The sequence below is a fragment of the Protopterus annectens genome, chromosome 10.part0 (assembly GCF_019279795.1).
Source record: "Protopterus annectens isolate FY-2018-M chromosome 10.part0, PAN1.0, whole genome shotgun sequence".
Classification (NCBI taxonomy): domain Eukaryota; kingdom Metazoa; phylum Chordata; order Ceratodontiformes; family Protopteridae; genus Protopterus; species Protopterus annectens.
In genome coordinates, this window is record NC_056744.1 from 725,318,576 (window position 1) to 725,342,585 (window position 24,010).

General features: G+C 37.8%; 1 protein-coding gene across 5 annotated transcripts in view; it reads left to right on the plus strand.

The window, feature by feature from the left end:
- ATG4C (autophagy related 4C cysteine peptidase) overlaps positions 1–24,010 on the plus strand; it is a 1,631,044-nt gene that overhangs the window by 1,207,064 nt on the left and 399,970 nt on the right. For all 5 annotated transcript variants that reach the window (XM_044085551.1, XM_044085548.1, XM_044085549.1 and 2 more), the window contains one exon: positions 23,344–23,671. In XM_044085551.1, the coding sequence (XP_043941486.1) occupies positions 23,344–23,671 (328 nt within the window). The remainder of the gene's footprint in view (positions 1–23,343; positions 23,672–24,010) is intronic.

The window sequence follows — 24,010 nt, forward strand, 5'->3', positions numbered from 1 at the left end:
TTGGTGCTGTTGGATTTACACGTTTTGGTATTTTTTAAAAGATGATATGATAGTTGCCTTCAGTACAGCTGAAACTGAAACTGCAGGGAGCCTGATAGTGGCTGTGAGCATATGTGAGCACAGAGTATGCGCAAAGAAACGTATTCCATTCCATTCCTGGGAAATATCAAATTCAGTCTGGACTTAAAAAAATAAATAAAACCTGGAGTTAAAGCTGGAAATGAGACATATCGAAACTGCTGAGAAAATGAAACAGCATAAGGTTTAAAGACAGGAAGACAAGAACGAGAGGAAAAAGAAAAAAGTGCAAAGCAGTGTCAGCATGAGGGTGAAGCTGTCCCCTCATCAAAGTCATAGGGGGTAAAACTATAATTATAACTCGGAAGACCAAAAAGATGCTCATCCATGTTACTCAGTACTGGTTGGAGGTAATGTCCCCCATTAAGTAGATTTCACCCTTATATCCCAGATGAAAGTATGTGATTGCCCATCCTTTCATCCAGACTGGTTTTAAAGGTTGCTAGGAAAGTACTTTGCTACAAGTGTAAAGTAAGCCTGTTCCAGAAATGGGGATGTGTTGTCTTAGGTACTTGTTGCACCAGTTGGATTTACTGATGTGGTGGTGTAGGTTTAGGTCTCCAGAGTAGGTGTTTGCTTTACCACTGGTTCTGTTTAAGTGAAGGAATTCTTTATGTGTTGGGTTGTTCATAGCATATAAAGCTATGTAGAGATCCTTCCTCAGGAGCCAATGTGAGATTGAGTTGAAGGTAGGGCTTTTAATTTCTCAGGGTAGCTAAGAGTACTAAAACCTGAGATTCGTTAGGCATGCAAACACTCAGGTTTCTGAAAGTAGTTTAGGTGCTTAATGAGGTACATACCAAAGGGGACAGTATATCCAATGGTGGGCTTAATAATAAAGGAATAATGTTTTGTCATTATAAAGAGGGATATGATTGATAATTTTATTTGAGCATTTGAAAGGCACGGGTAAGGCACTGCATATTTTAAATAAATTAAACTGTATGATAAGTACTCTGACTTATTTTCATTTTGTTTTATAGGTTTCTGGTTTGTATGTTTTGTTTTCTTGTCTTTAGCCCTTGTTTTATTACAGTGTGGATTTTCTTTAAATTTTATTTTCTTGGAAATAAAAAAAAAAGTCTTGGTTAGGACCAGTTAGTAAACATTTGTGTTGCATTTTTTGACTGTAAAGGAATTACTTGTAAGTGAGTTGTGGGAAGACCAGTGAAACAACATTTTTACACTTTTATAAATATGAAAACAGAATAAAGCTGTAATGTCTTTGCAGGTAAAATCACTCTTTGGTAGTTTTGATTTTTTTAATCATTTATGCACTCTTGTTTTCTTGCATAATGTGTTCTTTTACTTTAATTGGTTTTCTTGGAGTTAAAACAAAATGTAGATTAGGGCTAGTTAGCAAACATCTGTGTTGCATTCTTGGCTGCAAAAAGATTAATAGTATCTGAGTTGTCTGGGGCGCTGAGGTACAACATTTTTATTTAAGGTATGCATGCAGAGAAGGGCAAGGTTTCATCTGTAAGGGTTACCAGGTTAAAGTGCTATTTGACTAATTATTTATTTTTTGGTTTATAATTTGCATACTTTGTTTTCTTGTCTTTTGGTCTCATTTTATTATAATGTTATTAGTAGGGTTGCCACCTTTCGTTGGAGCCGAAACTGGACCAAAGCCATACCCCTTGTACCTTCCATAATCCCACCCATATCCCTCACCCCTGCCCAATTTATACCCATTTTGTGACATCATAGGCACATTGGGGAGAGTAGGAACATCCTCTTTTACTGGTTTGCCTCACAATTGTGATGTTTTTTTAAAATAAAAGCATAATGAATCTGCAGATTTAACAAAGTCCGATTGTTTGTTTTTTGAAACAGATACAGGAGCTTGTACAGTGTTTTCTGGACTGCTGGATAATCAGTTTGATTTCCGGGTACTCCAGAAAAAAAAAAAAAAAACAGATAGGTGGCAACCCTGGTTCTTAGCAAACAATTGTGTTTAATCTTTTAACTGCAGTAGTGTGGACTGTATCCGAGCTATAGAACGAGCTGAGAAAAAATGTTTTTATATAAGGTAATCAGAACAGGACGTGGTTTATATCTGTAAACTGTGTTTTTTTATAAGGGAACTAGAAGTAGGTACACATGTATGTGTTTATTTAAGACCAGTGTTTTTAAGTAAGGTAAGCAGAACAGGTCAAGGTTATTGATTGTTGACATGTAGCACGGCTGATTCTAGGACCATTTTCAGCCACAACTCAGGTGCAAATGAACAACTAATTACAAAGTTAATGTATGTTAGCAACACAAACAGAGTTGTGTAGTTATGTGGGTGCTGATGCACAGCTAGTTACAATTATAAAACTTTAGTACTATCGGTTAAATAATATCAGATTACTTTTGTCGAAATACGGAGTTTAACATGCAGATCTAATGCACTTCTGCTTAGCTTTACATTTCACTACAGCATACTTCTGAATAGTTTGTGTGCTATGGTTATGTTTTAAAAAAGTAATAGGAGTGGTGTGTACATTAGATTAGAGAATACCACGGAGGGAATAGCATAGAAAAGAGGAGCATGAAGGCCTGCATGTGCATGAGTTTGTATTTACATAGTTTGAGTCCTGCTTTAGGGTTTAGGCTTTACAGTATTATCTATATACTAATTTGAGACAAAAGGGCAGTTTGAGTTTAATGCTAGAAGTTTTAGGTGGTTTTTGGTTTATAGTTTGTATACTTTGTTTTCTGGTCTTTTGCTTTTGTTTAGTACAATGTTGTTTTACTTTGTTTTTTTTTTGTTTAGGGACAGTTAGCAAACATGTTTATTTCATTCTATTGCAAAGAAATTAACTCTATATGGGTTCTGGGAGGAGCTGAGAAACAGCACTTTTACAAGTTAAGCAAAACAGGACAATGTTTAATCTTTAAGGGCTGCCAGGTAAAAGTACCCTTTGACTTAAACCCATTGTCCCTTGTTGAAGTTTTACTTTAGAGACCCCATACAGTATTACTTCATTTTCATGTACTGGCATGAACTACAAGATCATACTGGCAAGGTCCTTCCTTAGATGTATAAAACTTTAGCTACCCTTCCTTTCTTATTTCCCACCTACTAGGTAGACACTGCAGTAATCCCTTTTCCTAACTTCCTTTTAAAATCTCTGACATAGTTCTTAGTATTGTCTTATAAAGAGAATACAAAAGGCCTAGCTAGGTGGGAAAATTGTACAGACAAAAGACAAATAAAAGGAAAAAGCTAGGGATTCAAGAATGGACATGAAATGAATAACACAAACTGGACAAAATGAGTAGGGGGAAATTTGTGAGGTGTTCACAATATAGAGCACCTGTTTGACTCTGGGAGCTTTGGTGTAGCAGTGGGTGTATAGATTGCAGGAAAATGGGGCAGCTTCATACTGCAGTGTGACAGCTAAAGATGTTAGTTGACTGGATAGGTAGGCATGAAAAAGAAGAAACATTAGATTTGCAGATGGTATTGTCTGAGAAAAGTTAGGCAGAAGACAAGAGAACATGGACAAAAGCTCTGAGAGAAGTACAAACGAATGATGTGGCACAGAGTAATGTGAAGAGATGTTGCCCTACAAGGAAGGGATAAGAAGAACAAAACCATTGTGAAAAGTGTTTTGGGGTGAGCGAGAACCAGAGGTGTTCAGACAGGGACTAACAGTGCAAGTTAAGCAGAAGGGAGGTAAACAGGGAGAGGTAGATGGCAAAAGAGACAGAACAGTGGAAAGCTGTAGCAAACACATAGGAGATATGGGAAAGAAATTGTATGCACCGTAGCAAGAGAGACAATCAGTAAAGACATTGAGGAGAAGGAGGAGGAGTATGAATGACTGAGGTGGAAATCTTACAGTTTTTAGAGGTAGCAGCATGAGGAAGGAATCAAAGGGGCAGAGAGACAGTGTGAAAAAACAGTTGAGGTTTTTGTTGATTGAAAACTCAATCACAAAGGGGATAAAGAGTCTAGGCAGGTGAGAAAAGAGACTACATTTCAGTGAAACCAGTTTCAGGGATTATACTATATAAGACATGGGAGGAGGTAAGCAAAGTGATTACTAAAGGGAAGAAGTGGGCACATGTTGGGGTGCACATAAGCACCAAGGATCTGTTATGGGAGATTACAGCAGTCAGGGCCAGTGAGCTGGTAGAAAAATATTAGAAAAGGGGAGGTTGGTGGTAGCTTGCTGAGGAGTGTTACCTATACCAGCAATCAGCGTTCAATGGAAAGAGAAAATTATGAAGCACAATGATTGGGTGCAGAAATAGGCAAGGAAGAGATAATTAGGTGGTATGAATGGGAGGAAATCTGGCAGTGGGACCAGCTGTGTGCAAGGGACAGGCTACATCTTAGTTCAGAAGGGACAGCAGTGCTTAGTTCCTGGTTGAAAGGGTGCATCTCAACAGCAGTGCATTTAAAGTATAATTGGGGGGGTGAAGGTAACAGAAGCAGAAGTGGGGGGGTAAGTGTTTAGGCAGTAGATGAATGTTAAAAAGTGATACAGATCATATCAGAGGAATGAACATGACTGACTTGGATTATAGCTTGGCAGTTGTACTCTGCAGTGGAAGGAGTGTAGGCACAAAGATGTGGGTGCTGCAAGTGGTGATGCAAGATGGGTGGGTGAACATTGTTGATATTACAGAAACCTAGGCCAGTGAGAAGATGAGGTGGGACACTGAGCTGCCTTGGTATAGACAGCTAAGAAATGATAGAGACCAAAGAGATCAGGATGGAGTAGCAGCCTCCAGAAAGGAGCATCTGATGTAGAAAAAGAGAGCAGGAAATACAAACCAGGAATGGTGGGGCAAGTGCCCTGGTATTAAGTTAGAAGAAGGGAGAGATAGATATGGTGGATTGATATAATATGTTATCAGTGAAGTACAACAAACAAGTAGGAGAAGTGATGGGCAAAGTGAAAGAAGTAAGGTAGGAAGAAGAAGAGGGTAGTACACATTTGTGATTTCAGTCCGTCAGGAATAGACTTGGAGATTCTGAAGTCCATGGTAGAGAGGGAACAAGAGTCAGTTAAGATCTTAGACTGTGAGAGATTCAGCCAGTTGATACAGTACTGCACCAGAAAGGATATATATCTGGAAGTTTGTCGTAAAGAATGCAAATGGTGTTATGGATGTTCAGATTGAGAGCATTAGGCAGCAGTGTATGGTTTAGAGGAAGAGGAAAAGATGAAAATAAAAAGACAAATACAAAGGCGTGGGATTGTAGAAGAAAATATTGAGCTGGCCTGAGGCAGGTGGTCAAAGGTGAGTTAGATGACTGGAAGCAAACTGAATAAGTAAACAAGGTATGGAAATGGATTAGAGATGGAATACTCAGGACTTTGAACAACTGTGTGAAGATAAGGGATATGAAGCTGGCAATTAGGGCAAAAGATAGGGCCTACAAGAGACACAGTTTAAAGAACCTGAAGCTTACAAGTAAAGGTTGGAGAACATACAAGCAAGGCATAAGGCAATGCTAGCTATTTCATTACAGAAAGAAAGCACTTACCCATTTGTGGATAAGTGGATTCAGGTTGCTACTTTTGAAATGTTGGGAGATTTTATGATAAGGGAGCAAGTACTTAGTACTTTGCTTGAAAACATTAAGCTGTTATTAACAGATTGGAATTGAAACACTACTGAGGGGATGGGAAAAAGGTGACCTTTTCCAAGCTATCTGGGCACAGTTGCATAAGAAGGGGATGCCCCGATACTACACATGCATATAAAAGGAACCTGGTGGGGCAGTCTAGACATTCACAGCAGGTTGAACAGGCAGCAGGGGAAAGCAGTGTCTTGAGTACATGGTGTGTGTGTTCATTATCCTTCCCAGTTCCCCTTCCAATGGAAGCCCAATATTTTTTGAAAATGTGGCTCATTTCTGGGCTTACTGCTTGCAGCCATCTCTTCACCTGAAGTATATTCTTCCTGAGAAAATCTCTATTTTACTTCAAGATTGAATACTCAGGACTATGCTGGTAATATGTGGCTCCCTCGGGGAATGAGTTAGATAGTAGCAGGAAGCCTAAACTTGCGCCATAGCTCTCAGAAGGTATTCTGTTTGTTTAGAACATTTATTTTTAAATTTTGTGCAAAATTATTCCCGTTTGCATATTGAATGTTCAGATGATATTCTTTTATTTTAATTATTTCAGGTAAATAAGTTTTAAGTGCTTGTGGGTAGTGATTTATTTATGAGCTTAATTGTTTCTGCATTGATTTGGTACTGTTAACTGTTTGGTATCCACCTATCAAAGAGTGACAACCTTCCAGATATTTGGCTTATTTTAAAAGTGAAAGATAGTTTTATTCTTTTTTACCAGGGCAGTCTGGTTCGTGACAGTATTATGAATAATTGGGGAAGAAGGGTATTAGTAGTGGAGAGTTGTCATTTGCCCCCCTTTCTGGAAAATATTGTGTGTGCTTATTTCTGAAAACAATAGTTTTGGACAGATTTTAAATACTGTTTGTAAGAATGCACTGGAATGCACCGGGCAGTGTTTAAAATAGGTGAAGTTTGAGGTGACTAGAGATTGACTCTCGCTGTTTAGTGAAAAGCTTATTTGCATGTGACATGTGTTTGCCATTACCTGAGGCAGCAGTGCATATTTACTACATGTCTTTAAGGCCAGTAGTATTAATTTGCCATTCAAAGTTGTGAATCAACAGACAATAACCCTGCTATAACATATTTGGTGGCACTGGGTGGGATTTATAAACTCATTTGTCATTCTCCCTTTTTGAAGAAAATTCCTCCCCAGGACGGCCTCAGTAAGTCAGTCATTTGTTTTTAAGAGAAACACAATATTGCTTAGTGTTGTATTTATAAACAGTTTTCTTTATTTGCTATCCAGCACAGATGGAGCCAGTTGTGGCTGTAGCTCTAAGAAAACACAAAAAGTGGCCACTGATCCTGCCAAACCTAGCTCTTCTTTGATGTCAAGGCCTTCCATAAAGTTGATCTTGAAAGCCCTGAGATGCTATGCTGTTCTCCCTTTAGGAAAACTCACAGGCCACCTAAATGGCCCAGAAATAAATCTTTGTCTTTCTTTTCTGAAGTCAGACAAGAGTGTATGACACTTTCATAAAGGTTCCAGACCAAAATACAGTCAAGACTACTACTTCATTGCTTTTAACCTTTGAGGCTCAAAGTTTAAGTAGTTGTAATGATCCAGGATCAGACAAAAAAGGTTTCAATAATTTTGCAGTTGGAGCTTTTGACCCCTTAGCCTTTTACACCAAGGTGAGCCCTGATCCCTGTCATTACTGAGTTTGATTACAAAAGGTTTACAGTGGCTGTCTTCAAGCTACCCACAGGTAGTGTTGCCACCTTTTCAAATGCCCAAAGTGGGACAATTGTGGTACAAACATCAGATTTTGCAGGCCAAAACATACCCATGACCAGTACAAAAGACAGAACTTCACTTTTTTGCCTAAATAAAAGCTTATTCTTGTAGCATTTTAGTTGCTTATTCTGTTTCTGATAACATTTAGGTGTTTCAGATAGAGAATAACTGTTTTATGAAACTATTACATAAATATAGTAAATAATTTTGCCCTAAAAATCTCAGGACAATTGGCCATTTTTACAAATTTTTTGCAGGACATGACTGCCCAAAGAGGGACTGTCCCTTGCAAAGTGGGACAGGTGGTAACCCTACCCACAGGGCTTTCTGTTGTCCTTTTGCCTTCTGTTTCTGTAAGGGACAGGACATTTATGTATGTCTGCTGCCTGAAACTTAGGACACTTGAGTTATCCTCAGCAGTCCCAAATCAATGCTTGGGTGCCAACATAGTCCCCCCCCCCAATTTGACTCATCATCTCAAGGCCAATTCAGTACTTGATGTCAATTTCATTACTGAACCAGTACCATCAAAAACATACTTTGACATACCTGCAGCTGTGCATTTAGTCATTCTCAAGCATAGATAAAACCAGAACCTATTGCAATTCCCGATATCTTTTTCTGCTCACAGATACAAGCCTCCTGCATCTTTAGAATCCCTTTTCCAAAAAAATCACAGGAAAGACACATGCAAGCAGAAGCACTTTGGTTTTCTTACTCAGTTTCCAGCTGCTGGTACTAATGATAAGGAAAATAATGATTTTTAAGTGTCCCCATTTAATATCTCAATTCTGAGGAAGTCCTGGATATGATGCATCGGGAGGAGGGGTGGGTGGGAAGTGACTCTTTGATCGAGTTTCTTTCCCGTAGAGCACATTGCAGAAGGCTTTCAGGTCTCCACAGCAACCTCCTTTTTATTCCCTTCATTTCCAGATATTATTTAAGTGGTTGTCAATGCTGTGAGAAAGAGAGAATCTGTTTATGGTAGCCAGTAGTATGTCTAAAAAGTCGAACTGCCACAGTAGAAGGAAAATTCTTTATTGCAAGGACAAAGTGAGCACTTTCACGACCTTCCAGGTCACTTCATCAGACTTAATAAAACATCCCATGCCTTCCTTGATATATATACTTTCAAAGTGACCAATCAGTTAAGACAAACAATTAAATATTTATATCAGACTCAGTTAATTTAAAAATAGTAGAAAAAAACATAAATAGACATAAAACTGTTAAAAACAGTATACAAGTTTAAATGTGAATGCCTATAGAACCATGTAGTAGGGAATTAGTGCTTTAAGGCTCTTGCCTTTAAAAATGGTTTCAAAAAAACAGTTTCATTAATGCCCGGGGGTTTGTCTGCATTTAGTTGCAGAATCCATTTTTCCTCGGCCTCTTCTGTTCTGTTCTAATGTCAACCACTCTGATATTGTCTTCCAGAACTTCTAAAACTAAAAATTTAAAAACATGGTGCATCCCTTCAGCTTCTACATGTTTAGCTAAGGCATTACTCTCCTTTTTGTTTACTATGTCCCTCATATGTTCTAAAATGCATTCTTTGAGCATTCTATTAGCCTTGCCCACATAAAAAACTTTACAATGTTGGCAAAAACTAAGATAGACTATATTTCTAGTCCTGCAGTCTGAATAGAAATTAAATTCAGTTCTAAACTTTTGCTGTGGATGTACAAAAGTGCTGGATGAGAAAATGTACTTACAAGCTCTGCAGTTCCTGCATATATATGTCCCCATCCTATCTGATGCATTCAGGGACTTGTGTTTGGGTTTTATAACATAGCTGCCTTTTAAGTGATTTTTTGTTTGTAAATGAGAAGTGAGGTCCAGAGTCTATGACGCCTTCAAGTTCTTTAGTGGCTAACAATATGTTCCAGTTCTTCCTAAATATATCACAAAATTGACTGACATCACTTGCATATGTAATGGGGAACCGGAGTTTCTCATCCCTGGAGTCAGTTTCAGGGTTATTTCATGTAGTTTGTTCTGAGAAGTAAGGTCTACCCTTCCCTTGACGTTCTTGATATACTCCTTCTATGTTGATGTCTGTTTCTGCCTGGTTATGTCCTCTATCAAGTAGTTCTCCTCTTAGCACTCCAACTCATCATTTTTATTATGTAATCTTGAGGCTCTCAGGAACTGCCCTTTCATAATGTTTTTGCTAACATGTCTTGGATGCATGCTGTTTTTATGTAATATGGAATTCTTTCTACTTGGTTTTCTATACAGGCTAGTAGCCATCTGCCCCATTTCTGATTTTTTTCTCTAGAACATCAAGGAATTATATCTGTTCATTTGAGTACTTACAGGTAAATTTTAAAAATGGTGTTGTTGTGTGTAGGTACTCTAAGAATCTACCCAGCATCTCTACTGAGTTTTCCCATAGAAAAAACATGTCATCCACAAAACGTGCATACCACAGAACATATTTGCTAAATTAATTTTCCTGTAGTAGAAATGTTTCTTCCCATTGGACTAAAGTTAGGTTGGCATAGCTGTTTGCACAATCTGTGCCCATAGCTACGCCAACCATTTGTAGGTAAAAATCATCTTTAAAGACAAAAACATTATTGTCCAAAATTATTTCAAGCAGACTGCATAACAGATTCACTTTATCATTAGAGAAAACACATTTAGAACATAGCAAGATCCTAATGTTCTCTATTCCCCACTGATTTGGAATCACTGTAAAAAGTGATGTAATATCTAAGGTTACAAGCAGATACTCCCTATTTATCGAAATTCTTTCTATACAATGTTTGGAGAAAAGATTTTGTGTCTTTCAGTACTTTCACACTTTTCAAGCACTGGATGAAGATTATTCTCTACATATATTGACATATCTTCTGTTGCCCAACCTGTACTAGAAACTGTGGGTCTCATAGGTGAACATATGATATCTTTATGTACCTTGGGAAGACCATATATAACTGGAATGGTGGGAGTTTCTACATTAAAATACTTAAATAAATCCTCTGTTATGAAATTTGTAGTCAGCAAGTCAAACAAGACAGCAGTCCTGTCTGTAACACATTTAACTATATTTACTGAGATACAGGTATAGGTTTCATGGTCATTCAGTAGTTTCATCATTTGCTGGATGTAAAATTCCCTATCCATAATCATAATTTCCTCTCCTTTATCTGCAGGTCTAATTTCCACTGAATGCATTTCCCTCAGGTCATATAGAGCATCAGATTCTTCTTTACTCAAGTTATAAAAGACGGTTGTTCTATCTGAATTAAATGCTTCCCTTATTTGCTTCTCACATACTGACACAGGCTTCTACCATAGGATGTAATTTAGGTACAAAGGTACTGTTTTTTTTTTTTTAAATATTCACATCGTCAGTCATCTTTCCTTTAAACATATTTTTTAAAGTTAAGTTGTAACCAAACAACTTAAGTTCTTAAAGAATGTCAACTAACACAGTTCTCCGGGCTGGAATAAATGACAGCCCTTTATTCAAAAGTGACATATGTGCATCAGTTAGTGTTAAAGGTGAAAGATTTATTACCAGACTTTTGTGTTCTTGCTGTGGGTTACCATTGTGTTCCGTGTTGCTTCTGTGTTTGGTATCTGCCTGACTCACCCCTTCCTTCCTCTGCTCCTGTATCTGCTTTTTATCGGTAGAACATTCATTAGTGTGAAGGGTATCATTTGAGTTCCTGATATTCCCTTCTGTTGCATGGGAAAAGGGGGATTCTCTTTAGCTAGGTTTTTGTTATCATTCTTCTTCCTGCTTCTTGTATTTATATCCTTTGGTTTTACTGTTGACTGCCGCTCAGCAGGAGTCACTGGTAAACTCTGTGTTTCATCAATGTTAGTAGCTGCAGCCACTCCCTCTTAAGTTATTTGGCTTCTCTTTGCTGGTTGTGTGTTGTCTGTCACAAAAGGGGCTGGGTTTACAGGCTGGTCTGTTGCTGTAGTAAAAGGTTTGGGCCATGAGAAAACAGCACCGGACTGAAAATCAGTCATGTCCCTTTGAAGCTTTTTCAGCTTTGTATTCTGTAATCTTTTCTCATAGCTGGATATGCTTTCAAAGAGAGTATCTAGCTTGTCACCAATAATGCTATTTGTAAAGTTAGTGCATAGATCGATATGCAGAGCCTTCATTTCATTTGCAAGTTCCCTTTCTTCAGGTAAAAAATAGTCAGTAAGTTCATGTAGTCATAGCTTAACTGCAAGTTAAGCTGCTGCCATTTCTTCAGGATGTTAGGGAGAGCATCACCATAAGTTGGCATAGTTAGAACTCTCAGACCTCTGGGAACAATTTTATATCTTAAGCAGGCTTCCAAATGGAATAACTGCCATGGGAGCCTTTTATACTAATATAATTTGTTTTCAAAGGCTCTAAATTTGTCTTTGAAGAGCATTTGTGCCCCATCATCTACATCAACAGAATATTCATCAGAGAAAACTGGTCTCTCAACCAATGGGTTTACCTCTATGCTTAGGATTCCACTAAAACGTTCCATTCCATTTTGAGTGTTGGTATTCCCATTTGGATTGTAATTCAGTTTGATTTTGTACCCTTCTGCCATGTTCTCGTCCTGATGTTCACAAAAAGTACAAAGAGAAAGACAAAAACACAGGTACCAGATTAACAGCTCGGTCTTCACCTCAGAGCCAATAGTATGTATAAAAAGTCGAACTGCCACAGTAGAAGGGAAATTCTTTATTGCAAGGACGAAGTGAGTGCTTTCACGACCTTCCAGGTCGCTTCATCAGACTTAATAAAACATCCCATGCCTTCCTTGAGATATATATATATATATATATATATATATATATATATATATATATATATATATATATATATATATATATATATATATATATATATACTTTCAAAGTGACCAATCAGTTAAGACAAACAATTAAATATTTATATCAGACTCAATTTAAAAATAGAAGAAAAAAACATGAATAGACTTAAAACTGTTAAAAACAGTATACAAGTTCAAATGTGAATGCCTATAGAACCACGTAGAAGGGAATTAGTGCTTTAAGGCTCTTGCCTTTAAAAATGGTTTCAAAGAAACAGTTTCATTAATGCCTGGGGGTTTGTCTGCATTTAGTTGCAGAATCCATTTTTGCTCAGCCTCTTTTGTTCTGTTTCTAATGTCACCCCCACTGATATTTTCTTCCAGAACTTCTAAAACTAAAAATTTAAAAACACGGTGCATCCCTTCAGCTTCTACATGTTTAGCTAGGGCACTACTAACGTTAAGAGGAGAACTACTTGATAGAGGATATAACCAGACAAATGCAGACAGACCCCCAGGCATTAATGAAACTTTCTTTGAAACCATTTTTAAAGGCAAGAGCCTTAGAGCACTAATTCCCTTCTACATGGTTCTATAGGCGTTCACATTTGAACTTGCATACTGTTTTTAAGTTTTATGTCTATTTATGTTGTCTTCCACTATTTTTAAATTAACTGTGTCTGATATAAATATTTAATTGTTTATATATAGGCATTCACATTTGAACTTTTATACTGTTTTTAACAGTTCTATGTCTATTTATTTTTTTCTACTATTTTTAAATTAACTGAGGCTGATATAAATATTTAATTGTTTATCTTAACTGATTGGTCACTTTGAAAGTATATATATCAAGGACGGCATGGGATGTTGTATTAAGTCTGATGAAGTGACCTGGAAAGTCATGAAAGCGCTCACTTTGTCCATGCAATAAAGAATTTTCCTTCTACTGTAGCAGTTCGACTTTTTATACATACTATTGGCTCTGAGGTGAAGACCGAGCTGTTCATCTGGTACCTGTGTTTTTGTCTTTCTCTTCTGTTTGTGGTAGCACTTGCACTTAAGAAACAGGATAATATCATCTGTCCTTTAAGATAGTATACAGTTTCTTTTTGGAGACTTCTAAACTGGATGCTTCGATCTCAGCAGTTGAATGGAAAAGAGCCACAAATCTACAGAGCCTAATGGTCTACCCACTGATAAAGAATTCGTAGTGGTGGATCATCTTGGGAAGTGAATGTACACATCCTTCACTTTTTCTTAGTGGGAGCTCAGTTACCTGTAACAAGTGGTGGATTTCCAGCAAGATATCTTAGATGAAATGCACCTAACAGTTTCCCATTTGCCAGATGGATCTAGTAAGAACAAGCTGATGTCCTAAATAGCAATGGTTTCAATGATGTCAAACCTCTTGATGCATATTTTTTATAACACATCTGATGTTTAGCCAAGGCTGCATGTTCTGGCATAGCCATTCACTAGCACACATGGCTCCATTTGACCAGTTTTGCAGAGGGCACTGAGGTGACCTTTCTTACCTCCTGGTTCTGGAGACCATGTTTGCTTGGTCCAGAAGTAAAGGCATATCCTGAGAGTATAGAAAAAGCAGGGTACAACTCATATAGTTGTATCTTAAATTTCAGTAATTGCTCCATATTAGAGACAAGGGTGGGGGTGCCATGCCAGATGTGGTTTCAGTGTGGCAGTCAGTTACAGAAACAGTAGCAAACATTTTCAAAGAGCCCAAATTACTAGGACAGCTTTCAGAATGATGAAGGGTTGCCAGCAATCATTTGGGCACCATGGGCTACCCACAAGTATTTGGCAGTGTTCTTGAAGCCTTTCACAATTATTACCCTCTTAAGACAGTAAGGGGTCATCTATCCATAGGAAGTCACTAACTAAGGACTGATAGATCAGGATGTTATCCTGGAATTGCACAATTCCCCTTCATACATCAGATTGCTCCTACTCTTGTTTGTACATTCCACCCCATCAGGAAAAAAGTGGCAAGGGAAAGGTTTTAAATCCCCTGTACAAAAAAGACATTCAAGAGTCCCATCAGTCCAGAGTGGGCCTAAATTGTACTCCTGTTAAAGTGACAAAAAGTATATCAGGTCAGTATTAGAACTAAAGTGACTACAATTTTAAACCCTTAATTTAGTTTTATCTAACATAATTAGAGTGGATGTGGTATTTGGATCTTCAGGATTTATTCCTTCATATCAAAATCACCCAGGATGCTTCTACACTTTCAGATTGGAAATAGTCATGTCAATAACAAACTCTTCCATTTGTTATCACCTCAGCTCCCCATGGTGTTCAAGTGTACTTTTGTGATAGCATCTCACCATAGACTGCAGGAAGCCAAAGTATTCCCTTACATGGATGATTGGCTGGTACCTTTTCATTATATTCATGATCTATTATTGCCATGGAAAGAAATGTCTGTCTTTATTATTCCATTCTTTGGTGATAATAGTAAATACTGCAAAGTCACAATTGATATCTGCACAGCTGCTTTCAGCCCGGGTAGGTATTCATACAAAGCACATCTTAAACAAGATCCTGTCCATAAGATTTTACCTTTTTTTATATTAAGTACCTATTCATAATTTGCACATTATTATTCCCCGTTCTTCATTCACTTCCTTAATTCATTCAGTTTCTCTCCGCAACCCTCTAAGTATGCCATAACCCTGTTTTTCTGCCACTTCATGTTGCAGTTACCTTTAGTTTATATAAACTGGCTAAAATGTTTCTGAATATTACATCATTGCCATATAAGTTATATCTATTCTTAACCAATATTTTCACATTATGTCTAATTTGGTATAATAGTTTAAACCATAGATTTTTTAAACTTTTTTATTGCATTATTTTTTAAGATTGTAAAGTTATTATTTTTAATTTTTTATTACTTTACAGCTTTTCTACCCAGGCATCCACTGAAAATGGGCATCTAGATAGTTGGACTTTCCTGGTAATCATATGTCAGTAAATATATAAATAAACAAAATGAGCAAAAGTGTCAGCCTGTCTTTGTGTCAGTGTATTAAATCTCATGATCGCCTTTATTTCTGTGTTTTTTCATACCGGATTCCACTTAAGAATTCTGTCACAGACCTTAAAGAGTTACAGATTGCAGATTATTTTATTTCATCATGTCTACACTTCCCAAACTTGCAAATATAATTTGTTATGATGGATAGATTCTGATAATGTCTCCTATGGCAGTCCTTTCACTTACCCACACTGTCTGCTTCTGCCACCATGGATGCATCAGCCCTGTGATTTTGGTATGTGAATGGTTCAGGGTATCTAGACATCGTTTGAGCTATTCCTTTATTGCAAAATCAGGTAGGCAAGAATACTTCCTTTGACTGTGCTGTCCATTTAGGACCCCCTTTGTCAGGCAGTTCTCACCATATAGTCTAATATTGCTGGCTTGTGCTACATCAGCAAACAGTGGGAAGTATGATCTTATCCCTAATGCCAAGAGGCTGGGAGACTCATGGAGTGAGCCATGTCAAACAACAGCTTTCTGTTTGCAGATCACAATCTTGGGAAGTCCAACTGTCTTGTTGAGTGGTCTCTCAGTTCTTAGATGACACACAGGATCTTGCAGCTGTTTGTGTCTCTGACCAGCACCACATGCACCATTTTTTCTTCCTCATCCTATCAGCAGGAGCACATCAAAGGGCCATTGCTGTCCACAAGTGTCCTCGTAGACTCCTCTACTCCTTGCCCATGTTTCCTCTGATGGTATTTATTCACAGGACAAAACTTCTAAGATTGAATTTCCAAGCATGTGTGATTCCTCTTACTTCCTCTTCATCTACTGGAGAAGCCTTTTTTCTTGAAACTGGTAAGAACTTTATTGACAAGCCCATTCAGGGAAAGAGTGCCCTGATATTTACTCCCTTCATTTAACTCCTTGTATCAATTTCCAGTAGTGAAACCCTCTTTTTCTGATTGTATGATTAAAATCTTAACATCATCATAGAAGAAAGTTGTGAAATGGATGCATTTTTCTATTTGGACCACTTCCGGTTGGATTGTCTCCATTCTATGCTCCTCTTCCTGTAATTCTTGATTACTACATTAATGATTTGAAATCCAGAATGAATTATTCTTCTATTAAATTAATTTGATTGCCATTTCATACTTTCATGAGTAGATTGAATCAAAGCTTTGTCCTTCTTAAAGGTGTGTATAGCCTTTATTTGATGGTATGTTCTTAGTGAGCCCTCTGCTGCAAGATCATGTACTTTCTTTGGGCATACATTTTATGCTAGAGATATTGATCTTGGCTCCATCTGCACCTGTGCATTCAGCAGATGAAAAGTATCTTCACTGGAAAAATGTATTTATTATTTATTTATTTGACATTTGTTGACTGGGTTGGTCCAGCTGGGCAGCAGTCATTATTCAGTGGAGACCCGGGGAGAAAAGCTCTACAAATACAAAGATACTCTAATGCATGACTACAAAAAGACATAATACATAGATATGTAGAACAAGATTAAAAAATTAACAACAATAATGCAAATTAGAGATAAGATATGTGATTGCTAATAACTTCTAAAAATCAGTGATGTACAGTCTATTACAGTAAAGAGTAAATGTTGCATAATTAGAAAAAAATATATATTCTATATATTCAGTTAACCTGAAGAGTAGCAGTAGGAAGGTACAAGTTATACACATAATTTGAGTTAATGCCTATATTAAAATGCAGGCACAAGGTAGAGAGAGTACAAGAAATACGAGCTGTGCTGACAAATTAGGTGAAAGAGATAGGAAGTAGAGTGATACAGCTGGGGGAGGGGAGAGGCAGACAGGTTAACCAATGGAAACAGGGTCAGTCTGGCGGATGATTACACTGACATAGTCTTATGTTGCTTAGGTGGTGTTTTAATGCAATTCTGAATTGATGTTTGGGTTTAATATTTCGAATGACAAGTGGAAGTTTATTCCATTTTTCATCTGGTGAATAGCTGTAAAGGTTTTTGCCAAAGTTGTATATGGTAAGGAGATGTTGTTGTAGGAGTTACATCACCCAGGAAGATTTCTGAATTTCAAGCATTGTCTGTAGAGTCTATCCTCTTAACTTCTTCTTCTTCTTCTTTCAGCTTTTTCCTGGTTAGTGGTCACCACAGCGGATCACCTTTCCGCTCATGATTGGCAGTTTACAGTGTCCAGTTTCTAGCCCGGAGCCCAACCTTCCACAGAAGGCAGACACATGCATGCACTCATGCCTAGGGCCAATTTAGAGTGTCCAATCCACCTACAGCATTTCTTTGGAATGTGGGAGGAAACCAGAGTACCCGGAGGAAACCCAGGTGACCACAGGGAGGACATGCCAACTCCACAAAGAAGGCACCCCAGCCGAAGATCGAACCAGAGAACCTCTTGCTGTGAGGTGGCAACACTAACCGCTGCACCACAACGGACGCTCAGTCTATCCTCTTAACTCCCCATGCTTTTTTTTAAATATTATAAAGGCAGAGATCCTCTGTGTACTAACCTCGTCATTTATACCTAAGGTAGTCGGAGTCATTCATTAAGCAATAGATTCATTTACTAGTCTTTTTTTTCTATCTTTTTCAAATTCTGATGAATACCTGCTGCATTCATGGCTATGGTTTTCCAAATGTTTCATATTGTAGGAACTAAAATTATATGTAGAGGCAGTTAACTTTCTGTCTCCTTTTCCAACAAAAAGATTGGGTCAAAAGTCATAAAGGTACTTAAAATACTCTTGCTAAATGGGTTTCTGAATGTACTGAATTATGTTATATAAAAAAGGTAGACTTCTTACCCTCAATTTCTAACTTTTACTGTACTACTGCTTTAGCTATATCTGTAGCCTTTTTCATGACTGCAGCTGTTGATGACACCTGTTCAGTATTTGTTTTAAAAACAGCAGTGATAGATGACGGAGCATACAGATGAAAACCAAGATTCATTGTTGAATCAAAGAGACTGGAAGGAACAGATTGCAATAATTATATGAAAGTACAGATAAGCAACTGGACTGGTTTTCCAAAGCAGGATTTGCCAATTCAGAGGGCACATTGTGTGTATGCTGTACACCTGGCTATGAAAAAGCAGCCAATATCTATATTAGTAAAGATGCAATCATGCCAGCAGAAAGAGTTGTTCCTGACAAACTGTCAAAGAGGGGAAAAATATTAAACTTCGGAGACAGCAGAGTGTTTGTGGAAAAAGGTTACTCACTGTACACCAGGCATAAGAGGAGCAAGGTTAACCCAGTAATCGGGAGCTGTGTTGAGAAGCAGGTGTGAGATTCAGCCTGTTGTTCATAGGTTGATACTAGGCTATCTGCCCTAGGGCATTTATAAGCCTAGCCAGAGTGTGTTTGGCTTTCGCCACCCTTTTAGATTAGTTGACGATCTCCCATCCACTCGTCAAGATTTCTCTTGAAGAGGGTCATTGAGGGACTCTGCCTAACATGGATTGGGATTTTGTTCGAGTGAGGGGAGCCTCTGGGATATGAATCTGTCCCTCCAGCATGTCCTATTTATTTCTGTGCTGAGGTTTAAGTCCCTGGAGCGTGTAGCTCTAAGGAATTTGGATTTCCTGAGATGGAGCATGTCCATTAATTCTGGGTTGGACATGGCTTTATACATCAGGCACAGATCGCCTCTGAGTAGGCGGTAAGCAACTGAGTAGAGCTGGAGTTTCTTTAGCCTAACTGCGTAGGGCATCTGTTTGAGTCCCTTGATCCTCTTGGTGAGGTACTTTTGGGGTCTTTCCAGTTGCTGTAGGTGTCGGGTAAGGTAAATCCCAAATGGGGCATTGTATTAAATTATGGGCCTGATGAGTGATGAGTAGAGGGGCACAATGACCTCTCTTGATCTAGATGTGAACCCTTTCGTGATAAGGTGGGCTATATAGAAGGTCTTTCTAACCACTTTGGCAATGTGATTGTCAAAGGAGAGATTGCTATCTACTTGGGTCCCCAAGTCCCTAATTACTTCTTCCGTACTTAATGGATTACCACCTATGTGGTAATTTGTGGGCACTTTGTTTTTCCCAAAGGGGATGACTATGCACTTTTTGGCATTTAGCTTTAGGCCATGGCTCTGGCACCAGTTATCCGTCTCAGTGAAATCCTTTTGGAGGATGCTTGTGTCAGTCGGTGAGTCGATTATAGCACCCAGTTTGCAGTCATCTGCGAACTTGGTCAGCCATAGTCCTCCCATGTTAGCCTGTACCTCAGAGAAATATATACCGAACAAGAGAGGTCCCAGGACTGAGCCTTGTGGGATGCCACTTGTAACTGGTTTAGAGTCTGACATGGCACCTGCAATTCTGACCATGTGGGTTCTATCCCTGAGCCAGTTTGCAACCCATCTTGTGACATAGGGGTTGATATTTAAGCTGGTGAGCTTATTTATGATGCCCGAGTGGGGTATTGTGTCGAAGGCTTTTGCGAGGTCCAGGTAGGCTGTGTGGACTACCTTCCCTTCATCTATGGCCTTGGTGACTGTTTCAAAGAAGTCAACCAGGTTCAAGAGGCAAGATCTGCCCTTAACAAAGTCGAATTGGGTAGGATCCAGTGTTTGGAGGTTCCCAATATCTTTGTTTATGAGTTTTATGATGATACGCTCTATATCTTTGCAGACCAGGCTAGTCAGGCTTATAGGGCGATAGTTTTGGGGTCCGTTGTGGCACCACCTTTGTGGAGTGGGACCACTGTTGCTGTACGCCATTCCTTGGGTACATAGCCTGTAGTAAGGCTGAGATTGAACAGTGACTTTATGTGAGGGTTCAGTTCTTCTTGGAGTTTGTGTAAGACGCAGCCCGGGACACCGTCCGGTCCCATTGATGCTGTGTTTTTTGCTTTGGAGAGGGCAGCTCTCACCTGTGCATCTGTGATGTCAGGGAGGCTACACTCTGTTGGGATAGACATTTGCTCTTTTGGGGAGGGGGGGAAGAAGTTTGCACTGAACCTGTCTGCCAGGATGTTGGCAATGTCTGTGGGTTCAGTGTATTTTTTGTCATTTTAAACTAACTCAGAGCATATCTGTGTCCCGCTTTCTTCAGAATATTTTTTCCTGGAGTGCATCAAAGACATTCTTGATATAGAACTGGTTAACAAAGAAAAACATTTTTTCCAGCAAGCAAAAGGGAACTTTTCTTATATTCTTACAACAGTAACAAAGCCCATACAGAGACTTTGCCAGTGAAACCTTCTTCCATGGTTGTAAAAAAAAATACTTGAGTGACAGAAAAGCACACAGTAGCTGACTAGAATAACCAAGAGTACCTTGCACCTGAACCAGAGACTGGTATTTAGAGATGGCAAGGATCAAGATCAAATCCAGCAACATTGTGAAATTAGTGAGTGAATGGAAGACTGCCATGCCTCAATCCTATTAAATATAGGAATAGACATGTGAAATGCAACTTTGCAGGAAGTGGCTGAAAAAGACTGGAATTTTTTTGACTGTGATAAACTGATGGGTGGACTGTAAGGCTTATACTTCATGTCATTCATATTTTAAAGGACACCGAATGTTCTGAAGAAGTAACAGTAAGTAAAACAGTTTTGTTGTTGCTAATATTTTTGTAAAAATATGATGTAAATTGCATTTTAGATTGTAAAGTAGTCTTGTATAGTATGCATTCATGGGTATTTTAAATGTGAGGTTAGGCACTATCAGTGACTGCTGTATATGTTAAAAATAATACAGTAAGACAGCAATTTTCACTAGTTGTAAGCTACTCAATCTTTACATTGTAACTATGTAAGAAGGGTTAGATATGTGCAAGCTAAAAGTTAATATACTGTTTTGTTATTTGGCTGAGGGGTGGGGATTTAAAAGTGTATTGATCACAGCATATTTAAAACTAAAATAATTACCCATATTTTTATATATCTATCTAGGATGATGCCCTTGACTTAAGATGCAGACAAGATTTCTTTAAGCACATAGGCATGAAAAGTAAGATAAAATGATGAAAGGCATGGCAAATGCTAGTTAATTATTGTAATTGTAAAGCCATTAGCTGTTTTCCTTCAGCGAAGGTTTTCAGCATGCATCAAGAAGTCTACAGGTACATAAAGTTAATCATGAGAGGGCTAGCAGTTTGCTCAGAGTGAAATTTGCAAACATTCTTTCATGCATCTACAAAGTCAGTTACTGCTTTCATGGGACTGTAAGTCAGCAGGTGCAAGGAATTAATCATGAGCTGTATGAATACCATCTACTGAGTGAAATATATAAGGTATAATGTAATTAACATTTATTTGTACATTGGCATGCAGTTCAGTAAAAAATAAAAGAAGGTGTACATTTTGGGAAGTGAAAAGGTTATACAAGTAGTTGCCTCCCCAGCAGCCTTAGTACTTCAACCATAAACAATTAGTTTAAAGGTAGCCATTATGTTTTTTTCTTGGGTCTAAAAGTGAATGTTTACTGAAAGCATGCTGGTTGTTTTTCATGTCTGGGAGATAGGAAAAGAAGAGATAACAATTAGTGTATGTGGGAACACAAACTGTAACATACACTTTAGCAAGGGTAACCTTAATTTTAGATTAGAAAGTGCCTGTCAGTGCAGACACCAATTTGCGGCAATTGCTACTTTTTGGAGGGATTAACATGTTTTTAAAATGTACATAGTTTTGTGTGCTTGTTCTAAGTTAAAAGGAGATGTTTTTTTTTTTCAAACTCTATTTAGGTTTTTTTTGAGTGTTTTCATTGAAGCAAAAAGTTTTGCAAAATGTGACACAGGCTCAAATGAAAATTAGAATAAGCAACTATGTAAGAGATCAGCCCGCCAGACATTAATGTCTGTATGTAAACTAAAAGTTGGAAATGCACATCTAAAAGCATTGTCTTGTATTATAGGTTGGAGTAACAGCTTTTTATCATACTGGCTATGCTGTCCATATTATGGAATGTAAACAACTTTACAGATAGAGAAAAACAGTTATATTAAGATTGTTGTAAGGTGCAAATACCTTGTAATGTAACTGGCTTTATAGGTATAGAAAAAAGAATTATATTAAGAGGTATGGGTTGCAAATAACAGTGTTGCAAGAGACACGTTTTGGATAGAAATGAGCATATAAAATTGATGGAGAAAGAATTTCATGGTCAACATTCAGCAGAATATCAATAAAGGAAAAGTAATAATACTGATTGTTAGTGGTAGATTTGTGGTAGCGATGGGTAATTGGTACGGAGGAGGATTACACTGACATGTTTCTAGATTCCACCTAAAACTACTGTGATGAAGCTTAAGACAATTTTGGGAGAAATTATCATCATTCAATAGTGATGATATATCAGGGAAAACCAAGAAGGGAGTATAAAACAAAAGAGGATGGATTTCTAAAGAAATATGTCTGATATGGAAGGTGTGAATTCAGTTATAGGATCTCAGCAGAATTTACATAAAATGTCCTAAGTACAAGAACCGGGCTAGGCTGGATAGAAATTGTATCTCACACGAGTATGTGCATTTATTTGAAAGCTTTGACTCATATCTAATCACTATTTCAGATCATGTATCAATAAAACTAAGATAAAGATGTGGGATAATGAAGTAAAAATTAGAAATTGGCACTTTCCTGTTAAGGGGAGACAAATTTAAGGAATGGGTAGTGAAATATTTGGAAAGATAGCAGTGAAATTTAAGTGAAGGTAGGAACTGAGTAGGTGATATAAAGTTGGAGTGAATGAAAATTGTTTAAATGTATATTGCATGAAAACAGCAAAAGAAATGTTAATGTAGTTTGTTTTCTCTTTTATTACTGTATAACTACCTATGTCTCTTTTTAATGTCATATTTAATAAATATGTAAAAAAGTTGGTTTGTCCCTCAGTGAGTACTTTAGCTAGTATAACTTTAAATCTGAAAGGTGTTGACTGTCTTAAAAACGGTTAATGAAAACATAACTGTTACTTAATGCCTAAGCTGGTGTCATTCTCTAGATAGCATGCGTGCTATTTTGTTTTACAGTACATGAATTTTACCATACTAAGAGGCAGGGTTTCATAAAAATAGACATTATACCTTAAATCTGAAATTTGTAACATTATTAAGCATCTAGTAAACAAAAAACATTAAAACAGGTTCTCAAAATGCTTTAAAACATTTACTGTTTTTTTTTTTAGGTTGGACTTGGTCTGAGGCACTACAAATTGAAAGTTCTGATATTGATTCCTGGACAGCTAATGCAGCACGGAAGCTTATGGCCTCTTTAGAGTCTTCACTCCAGCGAGAACGAGACATAAAATCTTTAAGCAGTGACAAATCAACTCCCCAAAAAAGCAGAGACACTGATAATGATAAAACAGAAATGTATCACAGAAAAATCATCTCTTGGTTTGCAGACTCTCCGTCATCTGTGTTTGGCTTGCATAGGCTAATAGAGTATGGAAAGAAGTCTGATAAAATTGCTGGTGACTGGTATGGACCAGCAGTAGTAGCCCATTTAATGAGGTATGGATACTTGCTTTTCATTCATTGTTTAGAAACATTTGAGTTTCATGCTTTTCTTAATCTCTCAGTTTAGGTGAAGATTTTCCCATTTTCTTGGATTTATTACACTGTAACACACCAATTAATGTAGTCTAAGTGACATTTGTTTTGATATGCGATCACTGGGGCAGTGTGGCATCTGCCAAGTGGACACAGGTATACTTTTTGGTAGCAAGGATTTTTGTTTAAGGATTGATTCAGTGCTTTTCAGTGATCTGCTTCATAATGTTCTAGCAGCATTATATGTGCATACATTTTGAAACCTTTCTTCTGTGTTGCCTTTTCAGAGTTGCTCTGTGT